The 20,194-nt window shown below is 42.7% G+C and overlaps 1 protein-coding gene across 1 annotated transcript; it reads left to right on the top strand.

The window, feature by feature from the left end:
- The first annotated feature begins 622 nt into the window (after positions 1-622).
- Positions 623-19,691, top strand: LOC134450704 (32 kDa beta-galactoside-binding lectin-like). Its single transcript, XM_063200650.1, has 10 exons — positions 623-762; positions 2,732-2,814; positions 4,632-4,788; positions 6,882-7,028; positions 7,350-7,414; positions 12,838-13,006; positions 14,871-15,023; positions 15,124-15,206; positions 17,047-17,215; positions 19,403-19,691. The coding sequence occupies exons 1-10, from the start codon at positions 760-762 to the stop codon at positions 19,607-19,609; spliced, it is 1,236 nt and encodes a 411-aa protein (XP_063056720.1). The 5' UTR covers positions 623-759; the 3' UTR covers positions 19,610-19,691.
- Positions 19,692-20,194: the final 503 nt, after the last annotated feature.

The following is a 20,194-nucleotide window of genomic DNA, read 5'->3' as shown; positions in this document are numbered from 1 at the left end:
CTGAGTTGCAGGGCCCACCAGCAAAATCTAACTCGCCACAGAAAGAGATTGCTACAGGCGAGAGCAGGACTGATGGGAATTAGTAAGTTACAATCAGGTCAGGGGCATTGATTAGTGTACATTGATTAGTGCACACTCAGCAGTTACAGAAACAAAACCAAAAGAATTCCAACTTAAGTTCCCAACTCAAATCAAAAGAAAATAATTAAAAAAAAGAAAGAAACATCCCTCAAAGAAAATGTATGCTGGGCTGTTGAATGCTTTCGGAGTGATTTGAGTATGGCGTTTGCCGCCAGACAAGGTCACCAGATCAAAAAACAAAAAACAGCTGACCGCAAAGCATCAAGGATATCTGGATATCACCCCACTTACAGTTTTACATACGATAATCTGCGGCTCAAATTTCACAGATTTTAATTGTTATGACTATAAGAAAGCAAAAGTGTAATGTTCTTGCACAGATTGATTCAGGTCACCTATGTTAATACTGGGTGCTTGCCAGAATACTTTCCAAAGAAACTGTGGGTATAGTTTCCAAAGAAACTGTGGGCATGCATGTTCTGAATAATCAAAGGTGAGTAATAATCTGATAGTTGTTCTACCGGTGGGAACAGTAAGACATCTCCTCCCCTCATCTCTACACCCGCCACAGTATAAAACACAGACACACTCACCTCACCTCTCACACTCCTGAGCTGAGCACATCACTGCACTCCAGAAGACTACCTGCTCCAAAGCCAACCACCAGCATCCAGCAACATGGTGAGTCTCAACTCTTTCATACTTAAAATCTTAAACATGTCAAGAGTGTGTCATTAAAACTATTTTATTGATTTACTCAGTTGGAAAGATATACTGTACAGTGCTTCCAGTTAGTATTCACCCTTGAAGTTTAAGCACATTATGGAACATATCTCCAGACAACAAATAATAAGGTCAACCATGATTTTTCTATAGATAGCTTGTGGTTGATACTAAATGTAAAAATGATCAACAGCAATGAATACTAAACTAGGAGAGGGAAACAATTGAAGAAGGTAAAGTTCCTGGAATCACTGGTATTGGCACCCTTTACTGGATACCATTGTGGAAACCTAATTTGACTCAAATATGGTAGATAACAGATGGGAATCACCTTTTGACAAATTGCTTTTGCCCATAGGACATGAATTAGGCAAGGAATTTTTACATTTTTGTTCTAAATGGACACCTGTTACATCTTGTGCGTCTTTGACAAATGTGAAGACAGAGGGGCTGCCTGGGGACACCAGAAATACTATTATTTGCAAAAACAAGACCCCCAAATAATAAGAGGTCGTCTCAAAAGACCCTGGTGTACCAGTTCCAACACTGTGTTGTGTGATTCAGAAATCTGCCAAACAGGGAGCTGTAAAGAACATCCTTGGATGTGGGGGTAAGGGAAGAAATTATGACAGAAGTCTGTAGAAGTCGGTGCGAATAATGACAAAACACAGGGTCTAACATCTACAGACCTGAAGGTCAACTGTTTTGGGTAGTCTTTTTTTCAATAAGCACCACAAGTTTAACACTACACAAAGTATTGTTTTTTGTTGGAGGCAAAGGCAGACCACATTGCTTCATGAAAGTCATAAAAGGGAACACTTGAAGTCTGTATAAGAGAATACAGGGAAAGCACAGCCCTTTTAAGAATGTTTTAAGGTCAGATGAAGCAATTGTACAGCTTTTCAGTGATGCACACAAACAGCATGTTTGCATATTCTGCAAGAAAGTCTTTAAGGAAAAGGACACCCTACAAAAAAATCAAGCATGGTGTCAGATCCATAATATTATGTCACCTCATTGATGCATTAGGTATTGGAGGCTTTCACCATATCACAGGTATCATGACAGGCATCACAGGTATAATTTACAGGAAAATGTGTAACCATGTGCAAGAACACTTGGTTTGAGGTGAAGATCATGTTCACTCCAGCAAGACAAAATCCCAAAGCACACATTCACATGCCACCAGAGAAGTGCAAGAAGCTTGTAGACGAATACCAAAACCTTTGGAGGCAGCTTTTGCTGTCTAATGGTGTGAAACCAACTCGTTAAGGAGGGGTGCCAATATTCATGGGCATGCCCTTTTTCATGTTTTTGCTTGAAATTACAAAATGCTTTTTGGGAAAAAAAATACTTTTCTATTCTAAATATCTTTGGACCTTCAATTAAAAGATCCTGTTGGTAAAAGTTGTTTATATTTCTATTTATTTCTGGATATATTGCACATTTGGAAATAAAATTAAGGGGTGCCAATACTAATTGGAAGCGCTGTATTATTTATGTTTTAATGTCAGGGACTACAGATGAAAACTAGCCCAAGGCTAAATCTGGTGTAATGCATGGAATGGAAACATTTATGTTTTAATTGCACATGAACTTGACTGATCGATTGATTTTGAGATAGGAATTTTGCGTTTTCATGAGCTCTATGCCAAAATCATCAGTACTAAACCAATACAAGACTTGAAATATTTCACTTGGTGTGCAATGAATCTAACATATATGAAAGTTTATTTTTTATCATTACATTATGGGGAAAAAAATTAACTTTAACCCAATATGCAAATGTTTTGAGAAGGACCTGTATGTCATCTGTGTGTGTGTGTGTGTGTGTGTGTGTGTGTGTGTGTGTGGTGTCTGTGTGCGCATGTGTTGTTACATGTTGTATTTAACAATAACGTACGCTTGGGTTTTCTTTCCTGTTCAGCCGGTCAACTTGGCCATTGATACTCCTTTGGAACCGGGCAACAAACTACAGATATGTGGCATCATTCCTCAGGAAGCTAGAGTGTAATAGCATCCTTCTCTCTCTCTCTCTCTCTCTCTCTCTCTCTCACTCACTCACACACACTTGATCTCTCTCACACACACTCCTCAGTCCTCATGCTGAGTCCATGTTCTGCATCGACCAGTCAAAGCAGCAATCTCTGCAAGCCTTTAGATGGATCCAATAACATCAGTAATTGTATAGTAGCTGCTTTGTGGATAGATAAAACGTGACCACTCCTCACCTACCATACGTCACATCATACGTGCCCTGCATTCAGATGTTGCCTTCACCAGCTCGGGACCTCTCGAGACAGCTGACGACACTGCTCACATGACAATTGAGTTCTGGAGTTTGGCGCATGAACGCCACTGATCCCGGAACAATCGGGATTCATGCGTGTTTTGTTTTGGTTCTCTTTTCTTTTTTTTCACCTCACCTTGAGCCTCCACACCCACGACATATAATTTTAGCTGAAGTAAGCTAAATTAAACAGACAGAGACCAGCATTACTGACATATGTGCATCTGCAATTGAATGACATTGACTGGTGTTGTTGATAGTGATTACAAGATGATATTTTAGCATTTATGATAGGCCTACTGTTTACATGTCAGTTGCATGCATGGGCGCCATGTTGATGATGCGTGTGTCGTCACACAAAACACAAGCTCGGGAACTCGTTCTTCTATACTTCCGCCAGAGATCAACCTCGATAATTATCGATCTGACATTGCGTCACCAAATGTTCACTCCCACTTTCCCGAGGTTTTAGGTCGGCTTTCTGGGGATTCTCGATTTTTTGAACGAGCCAAGAGTTCCAGCACTTGTTAGCCGCACGCTGCTTGCATGATGCTTCAATAATCCACGCATTTCCACGGAATTCATTTTGCAGTCTGTTTCTATCTGACCGCTTTCTTATTGTAATTAGTACTCGTCGATCAATTTATCGCGACTTAATCATAGATGGTAAAAATTACCCTGTATCTAAACTAACTGTGCACTATCAAAGTTCTCTATGCCTCATTTTACATGACATGCAAACCCCGCGACTCTATGGAATGACGTATTGAGTAACTTCGAGCCTCGGAAATGGGTGGAAAGTAGCATTTATTACGATGACTAGTTTGGTGCCGACCCACTCACAGCAGAAGCCCAATTTTGTCATCAGCTAACTCGCGCTGGAATTCTGAATGCAGGGGACGTATAGAGGTGAGGTAGGCCTACTTACAGTATGTGGCCAAAGTTAGCTCTCAGCATCATGTATTAACACTATTTATTATATGGTGTGACGTCATCGGTCGAATGCTCCATTCATTTCAACGGGGCTCCCCAACGTTCGCACGTCTGTTATTTTTCGATAACGGACGGGTTGGTCTATAACAGACCGCTGTCAATGGCAACAAGACTTTTCACTGCTAAAGCGACTTTTCAACAAGACTCTAATCAGCTGCTGTGATAGACAACACCTGTTGTCCTGGCTACCTAGCTGTTGCCTAGCGGTGTTCCACAACGGCACTGTTTTGTTTTGCGCAGCAACAATCTTAACATTAAATAGGCCTAAAGAAATGTCCCCGCCATGTGTGAATCATTTAAGTATATCCATATAATAAGCGGGTTAACTTTCGGCTCCGCGTCGGGGTCTAAAGGTTCTCTCTGTCGTGCTGCTATTCCACGGTAGCGACCTTCTCGCCGAACGTTAACCCTTACTTAACCCTTTTTACACCGGATTCATCCTGTTGGAACACTAACTGTGTGTGCTGAGTCAATAATGACTTGTGTGTGAATTCCTGTGTCATCATAGCCTAATACCTACTGTTTTTTTTTGTGTGTGATTCAGCATTGACATAGGACTGGGCAGCAGTTGGAATGACTTGTCATTGTGCATGATCATTCGCTTTCATGACGGCACAGTGGGATTCAACACCAGAGCGGATGGGAAATGGGGCGAGGAAATTGTACATTCCAACCCTTACAAGCAGGGCGGCAAGTTTGAGGTAAACTACAGAGATGCCAGCAGACTGCTATACGGTCACTATCTGCCTACGGAACTGAATTATCTTTTCTGATTGGCTGATGCGGTTGCAATTATTCCCCTGTAACCGGTCAGGCATCAAACATAAGTTAGGCGAACTGCCGTTACTAATTCTAAACTGCAGGTTGCTATGACCAAGATCCAGTCGTTAGTTCTATCGCATTTGGTTGTCAAGTCAGTCGCCCCAAAAGTTCTACGTCCTTACAAGCATCCGATAGAGGCGTGCCTGACATACTTGCTCACTAGATTATGCTGAAGTTGGCATAATTCATAGGTAACAAATTTAGATAGCAATACATTAAAAAAAATACCCTGTACCGAAAATACCAGGGGGAAATAGACGTGTTTCAAGTTTTATTAGGCTAACATAGCCTACAATTTGGATAATCGCTGTTTTAGGATTTTCCATGTCTGTTTCCTGACGTGTCGATTCAGTGTGTACAAATGCTTCGCAAGTTTTTTGTTTTGTTTTAACTTGAGACATTCTATCCCGCCATGGTATGGGGCATAAGGAAAATTAAATAATCACAGCGTCTGCATACCACATGAAGAGTCTAGATGCATCTACATGTAAGTTAAGCCGGGCATACACTGTGCAATATTTTCACTCGTGGGTCTTAAGCTTCTGCTCACACTGCACGATGGAATTTCACTGTTTAGCAGTTCACAGCTCACCACTCATGTCCTCACACTACACGAGCCGACAGTCGGATGCGAGCAAAATGCTTCCACCGTACGACGCGACAGACATGTTTCCCTGGTCTGCAGAGGAGGGAACATGCGCACCTGAGGTGGAGATGAGGTCGCGCTCAACAGCGAATCGCACAGCCCTATTAATTTGTGCATGTGAAGTGTCAAATCGGGTCGTAGCACTGCTTTAACTGTGCGATTTACGTACGAGCCACGACCAGAATTTCAAACCGTTTTGATTTTCTTGCGACCCTGCGATTGCACGATCGTGAGGCGAAATCGCTTGTCGTTACCCCATGTACACTGCACGATGTGAGACTCACGATTGACCTGCGATTGAGCAAGAAATCGGCCCGACTCTCAAAAAGTCGTGCGAGTGCCAAATCGGGGCAAAAGTCGCACAGTGTAAGCCCAGCTTTAGACGCCCGCATACCGACATTGTATCTTGCTCACAAGATTCTGGTGCAGTTGACATGGGTCGAACTAGCCTAGAAATCTAGACGCCCCTAGCGACCGCAAATTGAATTTGCTCCCGGGGGCAGTCTGGCAGTCTAGCAGTCTAGCGTTTAGCGAGGCTGAAAGTTATCCGACGACAGGGCCAATCAAATCGCGAGGAGCGAGATGGGGGGCCGGGCTACCTAGTAAACACAGAAAACTTTCTAAGAAGAAACATAGCGGCCGTCCGTGCTACTTACAGCACGAAAGTTTTTACCTAATTTAAAAAGCCTGGATGATAATACATTTCGTGGCTGACATGGATTAATGTAAAAATACACCATGAACTTATCGGACACAAATAGATCACTACACATTACCATTTGATCGTTCGATATTGTAAGCTAGCTCGGTAAGCTAATTTGAGCATTTTACAGAACCAGATAGTCACACAGGTATCCAGGTTTGTATTATATGCCTGCCCCAATTTCTAATAAGGTCCAGGTCATTAAAAACGAGACATTTGGGAGCTTTGAAAGTCTTTAAAGGGGATAGAGAATCAAAATCATATTTTTCGCATTTTTACTGTTAGGTCAGAGTCTCCCCACTGTGGGGAGTACACACAAAGTGCCAGAAATGGTCAGAACCTCTGTTTCAAGTACTCCCCCTTTTTTTGAATTTGCGCCAAAAAATCGGAATCCCGTTTTTACACCAAAATGACGTCACGAAAGTGCAAACAGCCCCCCCCCCCCAGCATTTGACGTGTTTTTTTGTCGCCAGGGACGTCAAAAAGTCGCTAAATCTAGCGACAAAGTCACTAATTTGGCATCACTGCGTTCATTATTCATTTATCCTGATTTGTGATCCGTGTATCTTCCATCGTGAATGTGGTTCCTGATAGTTCAGTGTCATCGTGCCTTTTCCTGATAGGTCACTGTGGACTACACTGAGCAAAACTTCGTAGTCATGATGGAAGGGAAAACGCTGACTATACCTAACCGCTTGAACACTGTCAAGACAAAGCTGATCTTGGTGAAAGGCGACCTGGAGCTCCACCACTTCACTTTGAACCCCAAGGTGAGTGTACTACTTGTATTGTACAATTGTACTTTTAGATGATTTATATGTTTTATTAGAGTAGGTAGCCTGATCAGGGACTGAGGTTGCAAATTAGCATCTAGCTATAAACCTTCCATGTATTCACATCTGCATTGCAAGTTGTGTCATGGCTCTGCCATGTCATGTTTGTAACAATGTGCACTGCATTATCCCTGCCAAATAAACTACAAATAATAAAAATAAAAATAAAAAACACTGTGTGTGTGTGTGTGTGTGTGTGTGTGTGTGTGTGTGTGTGTGACATGTTGTGATTGATGCTTGGATTTTCTTTCTGTTCAGGCTTTCCCTCCGGACCAGGGCAACAAACTACACATCTCTGGCATCATCACTCAGGATGCCTACCGGTAAATAGCCATCTCTACCACACACACACGCAGACACACACACACAGAACCTCAGAGTTTCCTGTAGGGTCTATTACCTTTCAAGGCCTAGTAAGTAGCCATCTACAGTAAGCTGGCCTGCAAAGGCAGAGTACAGTAACTACACCAGTATTGAAACTAGGAAAAATACCTTCAAAGTGGTATTAGTTTGGATATTGTAGCTACTGCATATGACATATTGACATAGCAATATCTCTAAAACGGGACGCATTAAGACAATGAGGCTCTGTTACAAGATAAGGCAGTATGGATATACCTAAGTGTAGCAGAGTGGCAATTTTGGGTAATTTACTAAAATAATAATTAGCCATTTTAAACAGCTTGCACGACTACGCCACTGGGGGAATTTCGCCACCCAGAATATATGAAACTTCGTAAAGGACCACATAGACAGGGTTCAAAGCACTTATTTTCTTTTATTGGCTTACAATTTCTTTTTAAAAGATAAACATTTAAAATAATATAAATAACACCCACACCCCAACGTGGGCCAAGGCGGCCGAGGTTCCCCCACTACGTGTACACAGCACAGCAAGCTAAACGGGATTAAGTAAATATTCAAGCACGGCAACCCACCAGTAACACTGCACACTTGAGTTTCACTGAACACACGGCAAAACCACTACCCAATAACTAGGGGGTAACCCGCGCACAGGGCGGGCCCAAGTGAGATGGGGTGAACCAAACAAAAAAACAAAATGAATGACACAAATTAACAAAAGGAGCAGAGAACTCCCACTTCTCTTTAAATAAACACAACAAGAACTCAAAAAGAAAGGGTAACGCCACACTCGCGCACGCACACACACACACACATACAGTTATTCAATTCATAAGTCCTATCCTTAAACGGCAACTAGGCCTATATCTAAAACAGCAGCCCGCACAGACCAACAGGTGCAGATCCACGGGTACCTGCGCACAGAGATTACCGTAAAGTACACATTATAGGCAATGCACAATGTTTTAGTAGTATGGATAGGATGACCACCTACCAGCGCGGAACGCGGAGTATCTCGTAGTCGCAAGGAGAAGGGCGCACGACACCCGATTCCTACAATGTAACATTGACAATAATAGTGAGCACCTGTGCAATAAAAATGTAGCTAATGCGATGTAGGACTAGGACAGGCGACGGCTACATACCCAAATACGAGAGCCGACGCGGCCACCAAGGTCACGCTCCACACAGTCGCACCTCCGTAATAGGCCACAACTCCACGGAATACCTCTCCCGTGAAGCAGGGCCCTACACGGATTCGACTCGGCGACACAACACAACAAAGGCACACTTGCCACCAGCACACAATCAATCTGCCGCTTCCCTCCGAGGGGGCTGTGCCAACCTTTTATAGTTGTGCCCAATAGTGCCAATTGGTGCCCAATGGTCACATGGCGCACCGGCGCACGGCAGACTAAATGACGCGGCTTAAAAGGCAACAACCAGTATCATCATGTTACATTCTACCCCCACAATTTCTGTCGTCGTCCCGACGACACAACAAACGACAAGAAACGCGTCCCTACACTGTTGAATACCCAACCGCGCTGGACCCCAGGATCAACACACTCATACACCCACACACGCGTACACACGCACCCACACAAGCGCGCACACGCACACACACACGCACCCCTTAAAATATACAAAGTAAATGCACCAGCATCATCATACAAACACATATGCACATACACAAACAATGAAAGACGGCACCCGGGCTGAGGTTAGGTTGGCTGGACTGGTCCTGCGAGCCCGGCAACCTCTCACTGCGCCGGCTCCCTAGCGCTGTTGGCTGGCTAGGGGAGGATGGCCCATTGTCCCTGGATTGGGCTGACGAAAGTGGGTGATCACGAGCTGGAACCCGCACCCCATCACCAGGGCTCTACGCTTAGCTTTTTCAATAGGAGCACCTGTGCCCCTAAGTGAAAAATTTTAGGGGCACAGATAAAAATTTAGGAGCACAGTCAGTTTTTGTGACGCAGCTTCATTATTAACACACAGATACAGAGAATATACTCTTTCCACACACAAATACACATTCTAGAGGGGTAGGCCTACAATTAAAATCACTTAGGGCCACTTTTCCAAATCCCCCCCAGGAAAAGGACTAAACAAAATATTACATATTTATATCTATCACATTCATTTCTATACAGAGCTGGTGTTTCAATTTAGGCCTACACAGCAGGATCTGGCAGGGTGCTGGGATGAAATTGGTCAGGGGAGCAGATTTTTTACAAGAGAGACCAGAGAGGCAATTACACTTCTGTCCTGAAAATACAATGACTCCATATGGGTATGCTGCTATGTAGCCTATGAGGCTATAAACAGCCTACCCATGGGTTACACTTTTTTTAAATTGCATTTGGTACCACAGTAACAGCATCTCAGTAATCTGAACATTACCCTTTGAAAATATAATTGTTCTATACTTGCATTTTAGAAATGAAACAAAAAAAGTGTGGATGACCAAATACATTTCCTCTAAATAACAATTTGACAATATTGAAGGCTTGCACATCAAAAACGTGCCCTAGGCTACACCCCGAGACTGTCCAAGAAAATACTGACTTCACATGACGTGACGTGATGATGATGACAGTTGAGCAAGTGAGCGCACAGAGAGAGCCTGCTATGTGTCCTCCCTTGCCAACGTCTCAGGAGGAGTAACATAAACAGTACAAGCCACGTACTTACGAGATAAGTGTGTACAAACCGAAGCTATTTCTTCTCACAAAGTTAACAGGTTGAGCATTTGTTAGCATTTGTGCTAAGCGGAGAATTAGCAATTCTAGCGCTGAAGTTTCTGTCCAGCTCTTCTCCGTCATTGGAAGCGCTCGATACTCCCGACGCTTATCTTATTTCAAAACTCCTCCGACTATTTGTCTGTCTGTCTGCCTCTGTCTCTCTGTGCGCGGCGCGCACGCTGTATTTTGCGCCTTCTCTCGTTCACATGTTCCTGCGTTTCTCTATGGGGTGTATTTATTTTAGGAGCAAAATACGATTGAAAGGGTTGAAATATCTACTCGCACAAGTGCGCCCTTTCTATTATTTCGTTCGCACAATCATTTATTTTAGGGGCATATGCGAGCAAAATGCTCGCACTGTAGAGCCCTGCCCATCGCAATTTCTTGCTAAATGTCCAGGCTCTTGGCAACGCCAACAGATGAAGGAGCGGTCATGCGGTCTTGGTGGAGACCGCTGCATCATTGCGACACCCTCCGACAGCTGGCCGAGCTGCTGCTGTTGTCGTCTCATCATCTCGATCATCTCCGTCAACTCTTTGCGTTCTTCTTCAGTCATTTTGCACAGTCTGACAATATTCACGACTCACCCAGGAACAACGAAGTCGGCGGGCTGCTGCTTTGCCGCCAAGGATAATTTTAACTCACAAACATCCACACAGTCACACCAGTTCATTCACACGCAAAGAAAGTAAAACAATCAAAAACCCAGACAATTGCCAAGACCAACTAAAATATAACCCGGAACACCTGTCTTTTGTGAAGTCCTTATCCTGCCGAATCTACGTCAATTGTAGCAGAGTGGCAATTTTGGGTAATTTACTAAAATGATAATTAGCCATTTTAAACATCCTGCCGACTACGCCAAATGTGGCCTGCGTTATCTCTTTACCGTAATATTTTTTTTATATTTTTAATATTTTTAAGATGTTTAGTGACTACGCCACTCTCATTTGTTAGGGTGAGAGAACCCAACCATCAAACACTCGATTTGACTTTCCCCGCAACAGGTTAGTGAATAACAAGAGATACAACTGTCATACAATTCAGAGTTCTTTTTATTTTCTTTCTTTTCGTAATGAGTCTCTGTATCTGAAAATATGCCTCACGGGCTCAGTCAAATATAAAAAATAGAATATGAAGCTTTTACAGTATTTATAGGCACGTCATCTCAATATACAAAATTATACAGAAATGTGCAAATGTGCTAGTTATGCAAAAGTGCTTATGGCAATTGGCAATTGCACGAGGGGTAGACCAAATAACAAAAATTGCACGGCAAACAAAGTTAGTAAATCAAATTATACAAAAGAAAACAAACTGCCAAAAGGGCAAAATTGGTAATGGCCACCACACACACAAGCCTGTTAGACACACGTCTTTGGTCTCCCCCTACAGCAAGTATAGGTTCCAAAAGGAGTCTGGGATTTAAGATACGTCTCCCAGTAATACTTCAGTGTTCATACCCTAATCATATACACAAACTCCGTCTTGGCGGTTACTAAGTAGAAACTTACACGAGCCCCTTCGTCTCGGATGTTAGAGTGAAACTTACACAAGCCCCTTCGTCTTGGACGTTACAAAGTGAAAAGGTTGCACAGGATGAATCACTCACAATAGGACAAAACCAAACAAAAGGGTTGGGAAAAGAACAGTGATGCCCCCCTTCTCTAGTGACACTGCATCAGTGTAGTCGAAGGCACCATCTCCTCCTATGTACATTTAACGAGAAAGTTACCATTAGGCACGGCATTTATAAATCGATTAAACAGGAGTTGTGTATTGTGGAAATGCACAACTCCCTACACAAGTCAAGAGCTAAGCGTCGAGACTCTTACAGAAAATGCCGGCATTACCTCTGGTTCTCTCAAAGCGGTACGCAAGCAGTCAACCACAAAGGACACAGTGGAGACACGCCACCACGACACTTGAGTTTGCCCAGCTCGGCACACCATCCCAGAACAGCAGCCGACCCCACGCCAGCCGCCGATGGACAGGGCTACGATTAAGTTAAATGGTGTCAGTAACCAACAACTAAGTACATTACAATGCACCAAAAAGAGCAATAAACCAACCGAGAAGGACGCCTACCTTTCCTGTACGATGGCTCAACCACAAACGGAGGGACAGAGAGAGCGGTGTACCGATGCTACACTCTGCAGCATCAAAAACATAGCGTCTTTGCTAGCTAGTTACCACCGCAATTATATATGCTACACACCGGAAGGAAAGGGGAGCGTTGTTACCCCGTCAGAATAAAGGTTCAGGATAACCACCGGTTACATAAGTATCACAGTAGTCAAGAACAATATCTCTTTCTCTCTCTCTCTCTCTCTCTCTCTCTCTCTCTCTCTCTCTCTCTATCTCTCTCACACTCTCACACACGCACGCACACACACACACACAGACACACACACACACCTGGGGTGAAATGACATGAGTCGTGTGGTCGTGTCGTGTCTTATCTAAAAGCACTGACCTCTCCCTGACCTGCCCCATCGTAACACAATAATGACTCTAATTACACTATATGTCACGTTAAATACAGTATTTTTGGAGCACTAACTGTATGTGTTATGTCAATAATGACTATTGTGTTTCCACTCCTGTGTCAAACTTTTTTTGTGTGTGTGATTCAGCATTCAAGTGGGACTGGTCGGTGAACTGGGCTGTGACAGCGAAAACTTCTCATTCTACATGGACTTTCGCTTCCATAACGACACAGTGGTCTTCAACACCAGTAAGGATGGACATTGGGGCGAGCAGATTATACATCCCAACCCTTACAAGCAGGGCGACAAGTTGGAGGTAAACTAGTAGCCTGATTATCATCGACTTTCAAATCTCTTCCAAGACCTGGTCTGACTAAGAGCTCACACACTAGGGCAGTAAAGCGTCGCGGAACGGCCGCGATTTTTACCGGCGTCGGTGAAAATACATAGAAACATATCTGTCTTTACACACCAACCGGCGGTAGACGGGCGCAGCATTTGGAAAATAGAACTCGAGTATATTTTTCACGACGGCGACCGGCGGTGTCTCATTCAAATGAATGGCAAAGTAGCACGCTAGCTTTGGCTGTGGGGAGGGTTTTGAACAGGACTGGCGGCGCACGCCGACGGGAAAAAATTATATATACCTCACATAACACGGACAAATCTGTTGCTTTCCACTTCTTCCTTCTGACCAAATATTCCATGAAGGGGATTAGCCTATTATATCATTTTATATCGCGAATCCTCCTTTTGTCATGGGTTAAACGGTGTAGTCCGTCCCCCCTTCCTCCTGACCCGGCCCTGCACTACAGTCATATGCACAACAGTTTGGCATAATAATAAAGTACTAATCGTGTAGTGAAGTGAAGTGGAACATCAAGGCCATTTTCTGAGTGGTCTGCAATGTTTTAGAGTCCCCCTCACCGTTTATTTCATGTTTGCTGCAGTCTCTGTTATTTGGCTTATTTGGATTTGATCTCAACCAGCTTTAGAATGGCCGTCTATGGGCACCTGCAACTCTGTTCTTAAAATCACCTTTAACATTTGTTTTCAAGAATATGCAACTCAAAAAGTTTCCTTAACAATTTTTGTAGCGAAATTTGGCATCTGTGGTGTTTTATGTGCGTTTTATGTAGCAATTTGTAAATTAAGTTTCACTTTCACTTTCTTTCACAAAATGGCAAATTAAAAAATAACAGAAGCCATATTTTGGATTGAAACTTGTTAGGGACTGATAGTGAACACCCCTAACCACTTTGTGAGCTGTAGACTTTCGAAAACAAATGTTTAAGGTGATTTTAAGAACAGCGTTGCAGGTGCCCATAGACTGCCATTCTAAAGCTGGTTGAGATCAAATCCAAATCAGCCAAATAACAGAGACTGCAGCAAACATGAAATAAACGGTGAGGGGGACTCTAAAACATTGCAGACCACTCAGAAAATGGCCTTAATGTTCAAATGTTCTCCTTTAATAACTGCTATGATGTGTTTAACATTGAAGTCAATGGCAGAAACAGTACATGGGAGTTATGGAATATATCCTTGATGCTTTGCTGTCAGCTGTTCTTGTTTGTTGACCTGGTGACCCACCCTTCACTCTTCAATATACCCTGTAGATTCCCATGCCACGTTTTGGTGTTAACTCACCAGTTTAGTTCTAACTTAACAGAAATAAAACTCCAATCATTTTCAATGGGGTTTCATTTCTGGTGATGTAGAAAAAAACTGGGCCATGAATCTATAATATATGACAGTTTAACATTATTGATGGAATTATGGAAATAAATCAACTTTTTCACAGTATTATAATAAAGTGGCCTGGAGCTGTATACCTTCAGGATTAAACCCTCATTACTGATCTACATTCATTATTCGTTTGTCCTGATTTGTGGTCCGTGTATCATCCTTAAAGTACCACTGTAGAAGTTTGGCGTCATGACATGTGATTTTTGTGGGGTAAAGTTCGGAGATACTGTGAATGCCCGCCAAAACTATTCGAAATAACCATGCAATAACTCGGTAACTCTGCCAATGTTCGCCCAAGCCAGAAAACACTAAGGGTGGACTACTGGATGGATGTCACGGTTCAAATGGCATTAGGGTGAATCTACTCTGAACCGTCACTTTAATGATTGTGGTCCCTAATAGGTCAGTGTCATTGTGCCTTTTCCTGATAGGTCACTGTGGACTGCACTGAGGACAACTTTGTAGTCATGATGGAAGGGAAAAAGCTGACTATACCTAACCGCTTGAACACTGTCAAGATAAAGCAGATCATGGTGACAGGCGATCTGGAACTCCACCGCTGCACTGTGGAACCCCAGCTGAAGGTAATGTACGGTAATAAATATTTTGAGTGTGTGTGCGCTGGTGCATTTGTTACACGTTGTAATTGGCAAGAAAGTACACTTAAGTTTTCTTTCTGTTCAGGCTGTCTATTGGATCACTAAGACCCCTGTGTACCGGGGCAACAAACTACAGATCTCTGGCGCCATCCCCCGGGGTGCAAACTGGTAAATAGCCATCTCTACCACACACACACACACACACACACACACACACACACACACACACACACACACACACACACTTCATCTCTAACACACACCCACACACACCCCATAGGTCGCGTTTTCTTCCAGTAATAAATCTTTCACAGGTTTAATCCATATGAGGTCATGTAGGCCTCTCAACTCGGAGGCTCTCGCCATGACTTCAGGCAGGACAATCGACTACCAGTGTTTTCCTCCACCTGTGCTAATAGACGGTTTCATGGAACGTTTGCTTGTTGCTTGGTGAGATGATCTGGCCAGAAGTACATTTCCGGTCTGCTAATGTTTTGGTAGGCTGTAATCTGCCGGCACCACCAGTATAATTACAAACGGTTTTAATATTGGCAAAAAAATATTAATATTTACTTTAATTGTTCTGCGGTAGGGTGCAACTTCACTTCTGGTACCAATCCGATGACAAATGTGACGCGGATAATTAATGTAGGCCTACATGATGGCCAGTCTGCACAGCTTACCAAAGCAGACCTAGGGTTGCCACATTTCGTGGTTAAAAAAACCAAAAACTAATCAGTCATATCATGTGTTAGCATTGCTATTAACCTCGACATCAAAAGACGTCTGCTGAATTGTCCAAAATAGATACAATCCGCTCCGTTTATCCTTTTCTTCAGCAGATGACAGTTTGGGTGTTTCCTCGTCCTTGTCGCAAGAAGTTTAGTAGTAACAGCTGCTTTTCAGAACTTGAGGGAATCGTTGTGACTACATTTAAACTAAATTAACTTGTAACAGTGTTTAGGCAGATGCACGCCCAACTAGATCCCTAATTCCTACAACAAACAACACAAACTGTAGTTCTACATAATTATGTGCTGCTGTGTTTTTTAGGCACACCATCACTCGACCCATGTTGCCAAAGTGCATCACTGTTTTCCTTTACATTGAGGCTATGTTAGGCTAAATTAATATGATTAATACGATTGTGAAGTTTTTACATCTACCCCAAAAATGGACGCATAGTGCCCCCTATGAGTGATTGCTGTCATAAAAATGGAAAACAAAATGTATTTTTCATTTCTTGTGCCACTCTCAAATGAAATACCGTGCTTGTGTAGCTGTGTTGATCCGATGCAGTGTATTGTTTGCGGAAGTGTACCGGAAATTAAGTTAGGGCCATAGAACATGCCTTGTTTTTGTTTTGACTGTAAACGTTCCATGAAACCGTCTATATGGGCGGTGTCAGACCAAACCAATGCTTTTCCGTCATCTGGGGTGAAATGACATGAGTCGTGTGGTCGTGTCATGTCTTATCTAAATGCACTGACCTCTCCCTGACCTACCCCATCGTAACACAATAATGACTCTAATTATTACCTCCGCCAAGGAGGTAATGTTTTCGGTCGCGTTGGTTTGTCTGTTTGTTTGTTTGTCAGCAGCATAACTCAAGAACTAATCAACTGATTTGGATGAAACTTTGTGGAGTTGTTAGTAATGGCCCAAGGAACAAGTGATTAAATTCTGGTGGTGATCCGGGTCACAAACCGGAGCCAGGACTTTTTAAAAGATTCTTCACCATTGCTGGCCTATATACCTAGATGCCCCTAGTGACCAGAAATTGAATTGTGGGGACTCCTCAAAAGGAAGGCAGAAAGACTTAGGGTGTAACATAGTCAAATGTTCTATTTAAGCAGCTTACTTGGCGGAGTGCTCAGAGTGCTTCTAGTTACACTATGTGTCGTGTTAAATACAGTATTTTTGGAGCACTAACTGTATGTGTTATGTCAATAATGACTATTGTGTTTCCACTCCTGTGTCAAACTGTCTTTTTGTGTGTGTGATTCAGCATTCAAGTGGGACTGGGCAGTGAACTGGAATGTGACAACGAAAACTTGTCATTCTACATGGACTTTCGCTTCCATAGCGACACCGTGGTCTTCAACACCAGAGAGGATGGATATTGGGGCGAGGAAATGATACATCCCAACCCTTACAAGCAGGGCGGCAAGTTGGAGGTAAACTAGAGAGATGCCAGCAGACTGATATACAGTCATTACTAGGCCTGTAACGATGCCTGTATTCGTACCGAATCAAACCGAAATGACCTCCGGTACGGTACAGTGCTGTACCGAACGGTACAGTAATATGTTATATGTTTAAGTTTTTACAGCCTGCTGCCGCTACAGACGCAGGAGGACCTGTGTCCGATTGGAGGAGTAGCTTAGTGGAAAAGTGTACTGCTAGCAACCAGCAAGAGATTGCAGTAGGCTATGGTTCCCTCTCACTAAAATATGCAGTTTGGGAAAACTTGGTAGGTTAATATGCAACGCGCCAAATCGCTTTCAGACGACATGGAACAGCAGGAGAGCAAACGAGGTTGGGATAAATTTCCCACTGTCCAGCGACTACACACCAATATAAGCAGGATGCACAACAATGTCTTGTGCGGGAAAATAGAGGATTGTGCTTTATGAGAACTTTTGAAAGTGCTATTACTTACACTGATGAAATGACCGACCCAAAGTAGCAGTTTTCACTGCTATGTCCGTGTATTATCAATAAATCCATTTGACAACGTCTTGAATTGATAGTTGAGCTTTAATCTTCGTCTTAACAGTTTCAAAACACACATGAACTAATTAAAATAGCAACTAGTGACAGTAAAAGGTCCACATGTCTGCCAGAGTAGAGAGAGAAGACGTTTGTTTTCCACAAGCTCTGAGAGAAACGCAAATGGAGTCTAGAGTCGCTATGGAAACCGAGTTTCCGAGCAAAGAAGATGGATCTAACAAGAAGCGTCATTTTGTTTCTTTTCCGGTATCCACTTTATGTCGGGTGAACGCCCCTTTAGGAGACCTTCGGTTAGGAGACCTTCGGAGTCCTGAGGTTGAGAATCAATGAAGTCCCCTTAGTGCTGTAGATGGCGGTAGCGCACGTCTTGTGCAAACACCTCAAAAAGAGAAGAAGAAGTAGGGGACAACGCCCCCTTAGGAGACCCAACTTGAGTACACGCTTTTGCATTGAGTGGCCGTGTTTTGTGATATCTTGGTTTGATTCAGTATTTTTGTTCCGAGTCTGCCTTCTTAAAGCGATAGTACACATTTGATCTAATGACAACCCTTGCTATGAGTTCTACTTAGAGTTAACTTCCCTACATAACATTAATCAATTTAAACATTTTGAAAGGTTTTGTTTAACCTACTGTTTATAATGAATTCATTAAAATGCAAGAAATGAAATAAATGAATGAATTAAGAATGAATTAAAATCCACTGTAAATAGGGCTAGTGTTTAAAAAGAGAATTTAGCTTATTAATAAAATGCAGGACTTTCAATGTATTTATTTTATTGGTTATTTTGACAATTTGTGGTGCAATAAACCACGCACTGAGGAAGAAAATGGTTTTGCAATTTTATTTTAACCATATACTGTACCGAAAACGGGAGCGTACCTATGTTCCCCGGGTCCTATGTTCCCCTGTCTTTGTATGGGACAGGGGAACTTAGGACCATTTTTCGAAAAAAGGGTTCTATGTTGCCGGTATTGTATGTTTCCAAGTTTTGAAATTGTGCCCTTCCCAAAACCATCCCTAAACCTAACTCGTCAGAAATGCAATGTTTCTGAGTTGTAAATTTATGGCCTGACCAAAACTATCTCTAAACCTAACCTGTCAGAGGTGCAACAACAACCTGCGCTTTGCCATGCGGCAGCAGTCTACTTGGAAGCAGCGGGGAACATAGGACCCTTTTCTGAAAAAAGGGTTCTATGTTCCCCGCATTGTATATTTCCAAGTTTTCAAATTGTGCCCTTCCCAAAACCATCCCTAAACCTAACCTGTCAGAATTTCAATGCTTCTGAGTTTTCAATTTGTGCCCTGACCAAAACTATCCCTAAACCTAACCTGTCACAGCAACCGGCACTTTGCCATGTGGAAGTCTACTTTGAAGCAGTGGGGAACATAGAACCCTTTTTTGAAAAAAGGGTCCTATGTTCCCTGGTAGAGGGAAACACCGTTACACCCCTAGTCATTACCCATATACAAAGTGCTAACATAACTCATTCCTTACTATTATACATTCAGGATTATACTCTCATTACTGATCTACGTTCATTATCAATGTATCCTGATGTGTGATCCGTGTATCATCCTCCATGATTGTGGTCCCTCATAGGTCAGTGTCATTGTGCCTTTTCCTGATAGGTCACTGTGGACTACACTGGACCAAACTACGTAGTCATGATGGAAGGGAAACTGCTGACTATACCTAACCGCTTGAACAATGTCGAGATAAAGCAGATCATGGTGAAAAACGATCTGGAACTCCACTGCCTCACTTTGGAACCCCCTCCAACTAGGTCGGCCATCTCTGAGGACAGCAGTTCTTGTTACCTAAAGGCCTCCACATAGCTAGTTAGGCTGTGGCCATGTTACATGTATTATGGCTAAAATGTAACCTCTAATAATAATCAGTGAAAATAAATATATTGTCACTCTTATTACTATCTGACTGGTGTGTGTTATTTCAGTGTTAGTTTGTATCAAGTGCACGACAACAGAAATAACTGCTCACAAATTTCCGGGGTTAAAATTGGCAAGTCACCAGAGGTAGCTTGGCCTCATGCCTGCCTATGTGAAAAAGTCAAAGTCAAACAGATGTTGAAGATTAATAAAACAATTACAATTGGGTAGACACATGTTTATGTTCAACATGACAAACCAGACTTTTTTCTAATTGTATAGCCTCTGATATACACTGTCATTTAATGGAACAGTGGAGGCAGTATACAACGACCTCAGGGGCAATGACAGACTGACAGTAGGGACACATAGACGCAAATTTGGCCAAGCGAAGCAAACTTCGCCATCCATTCCTATGAGAGAGAGGCGAAGGCAAGCGAGAGCAAGCTAGCAGGAGAGAAGCAAAGCGAAATTATTAACCAAGTTTAATAAATCAAGTTTAATATTATGCAAATGATTTGCCATTTGATTCGC

This window comes from Engraulis encrasicolus, chromosome 6, assembly GCF_034702125.1.
Source record: "Engraulis encrasicolus isolate BLACKSEA-1 chromosome 6, IST_EnEncr_1.0, whole genome shotgun sequence".
Classification (NCBI taxonomy): Eukaryota; Metazoa; Chordata; class Actinopteri; order Clupeiformes; family Engraulidae; genus Engraulis; species Engraulis encrasicolus.
Note: the sequence above shows the minus strand (reverse complement) of the source record. Positions and strands in the feature narration are given on the sequence as shown.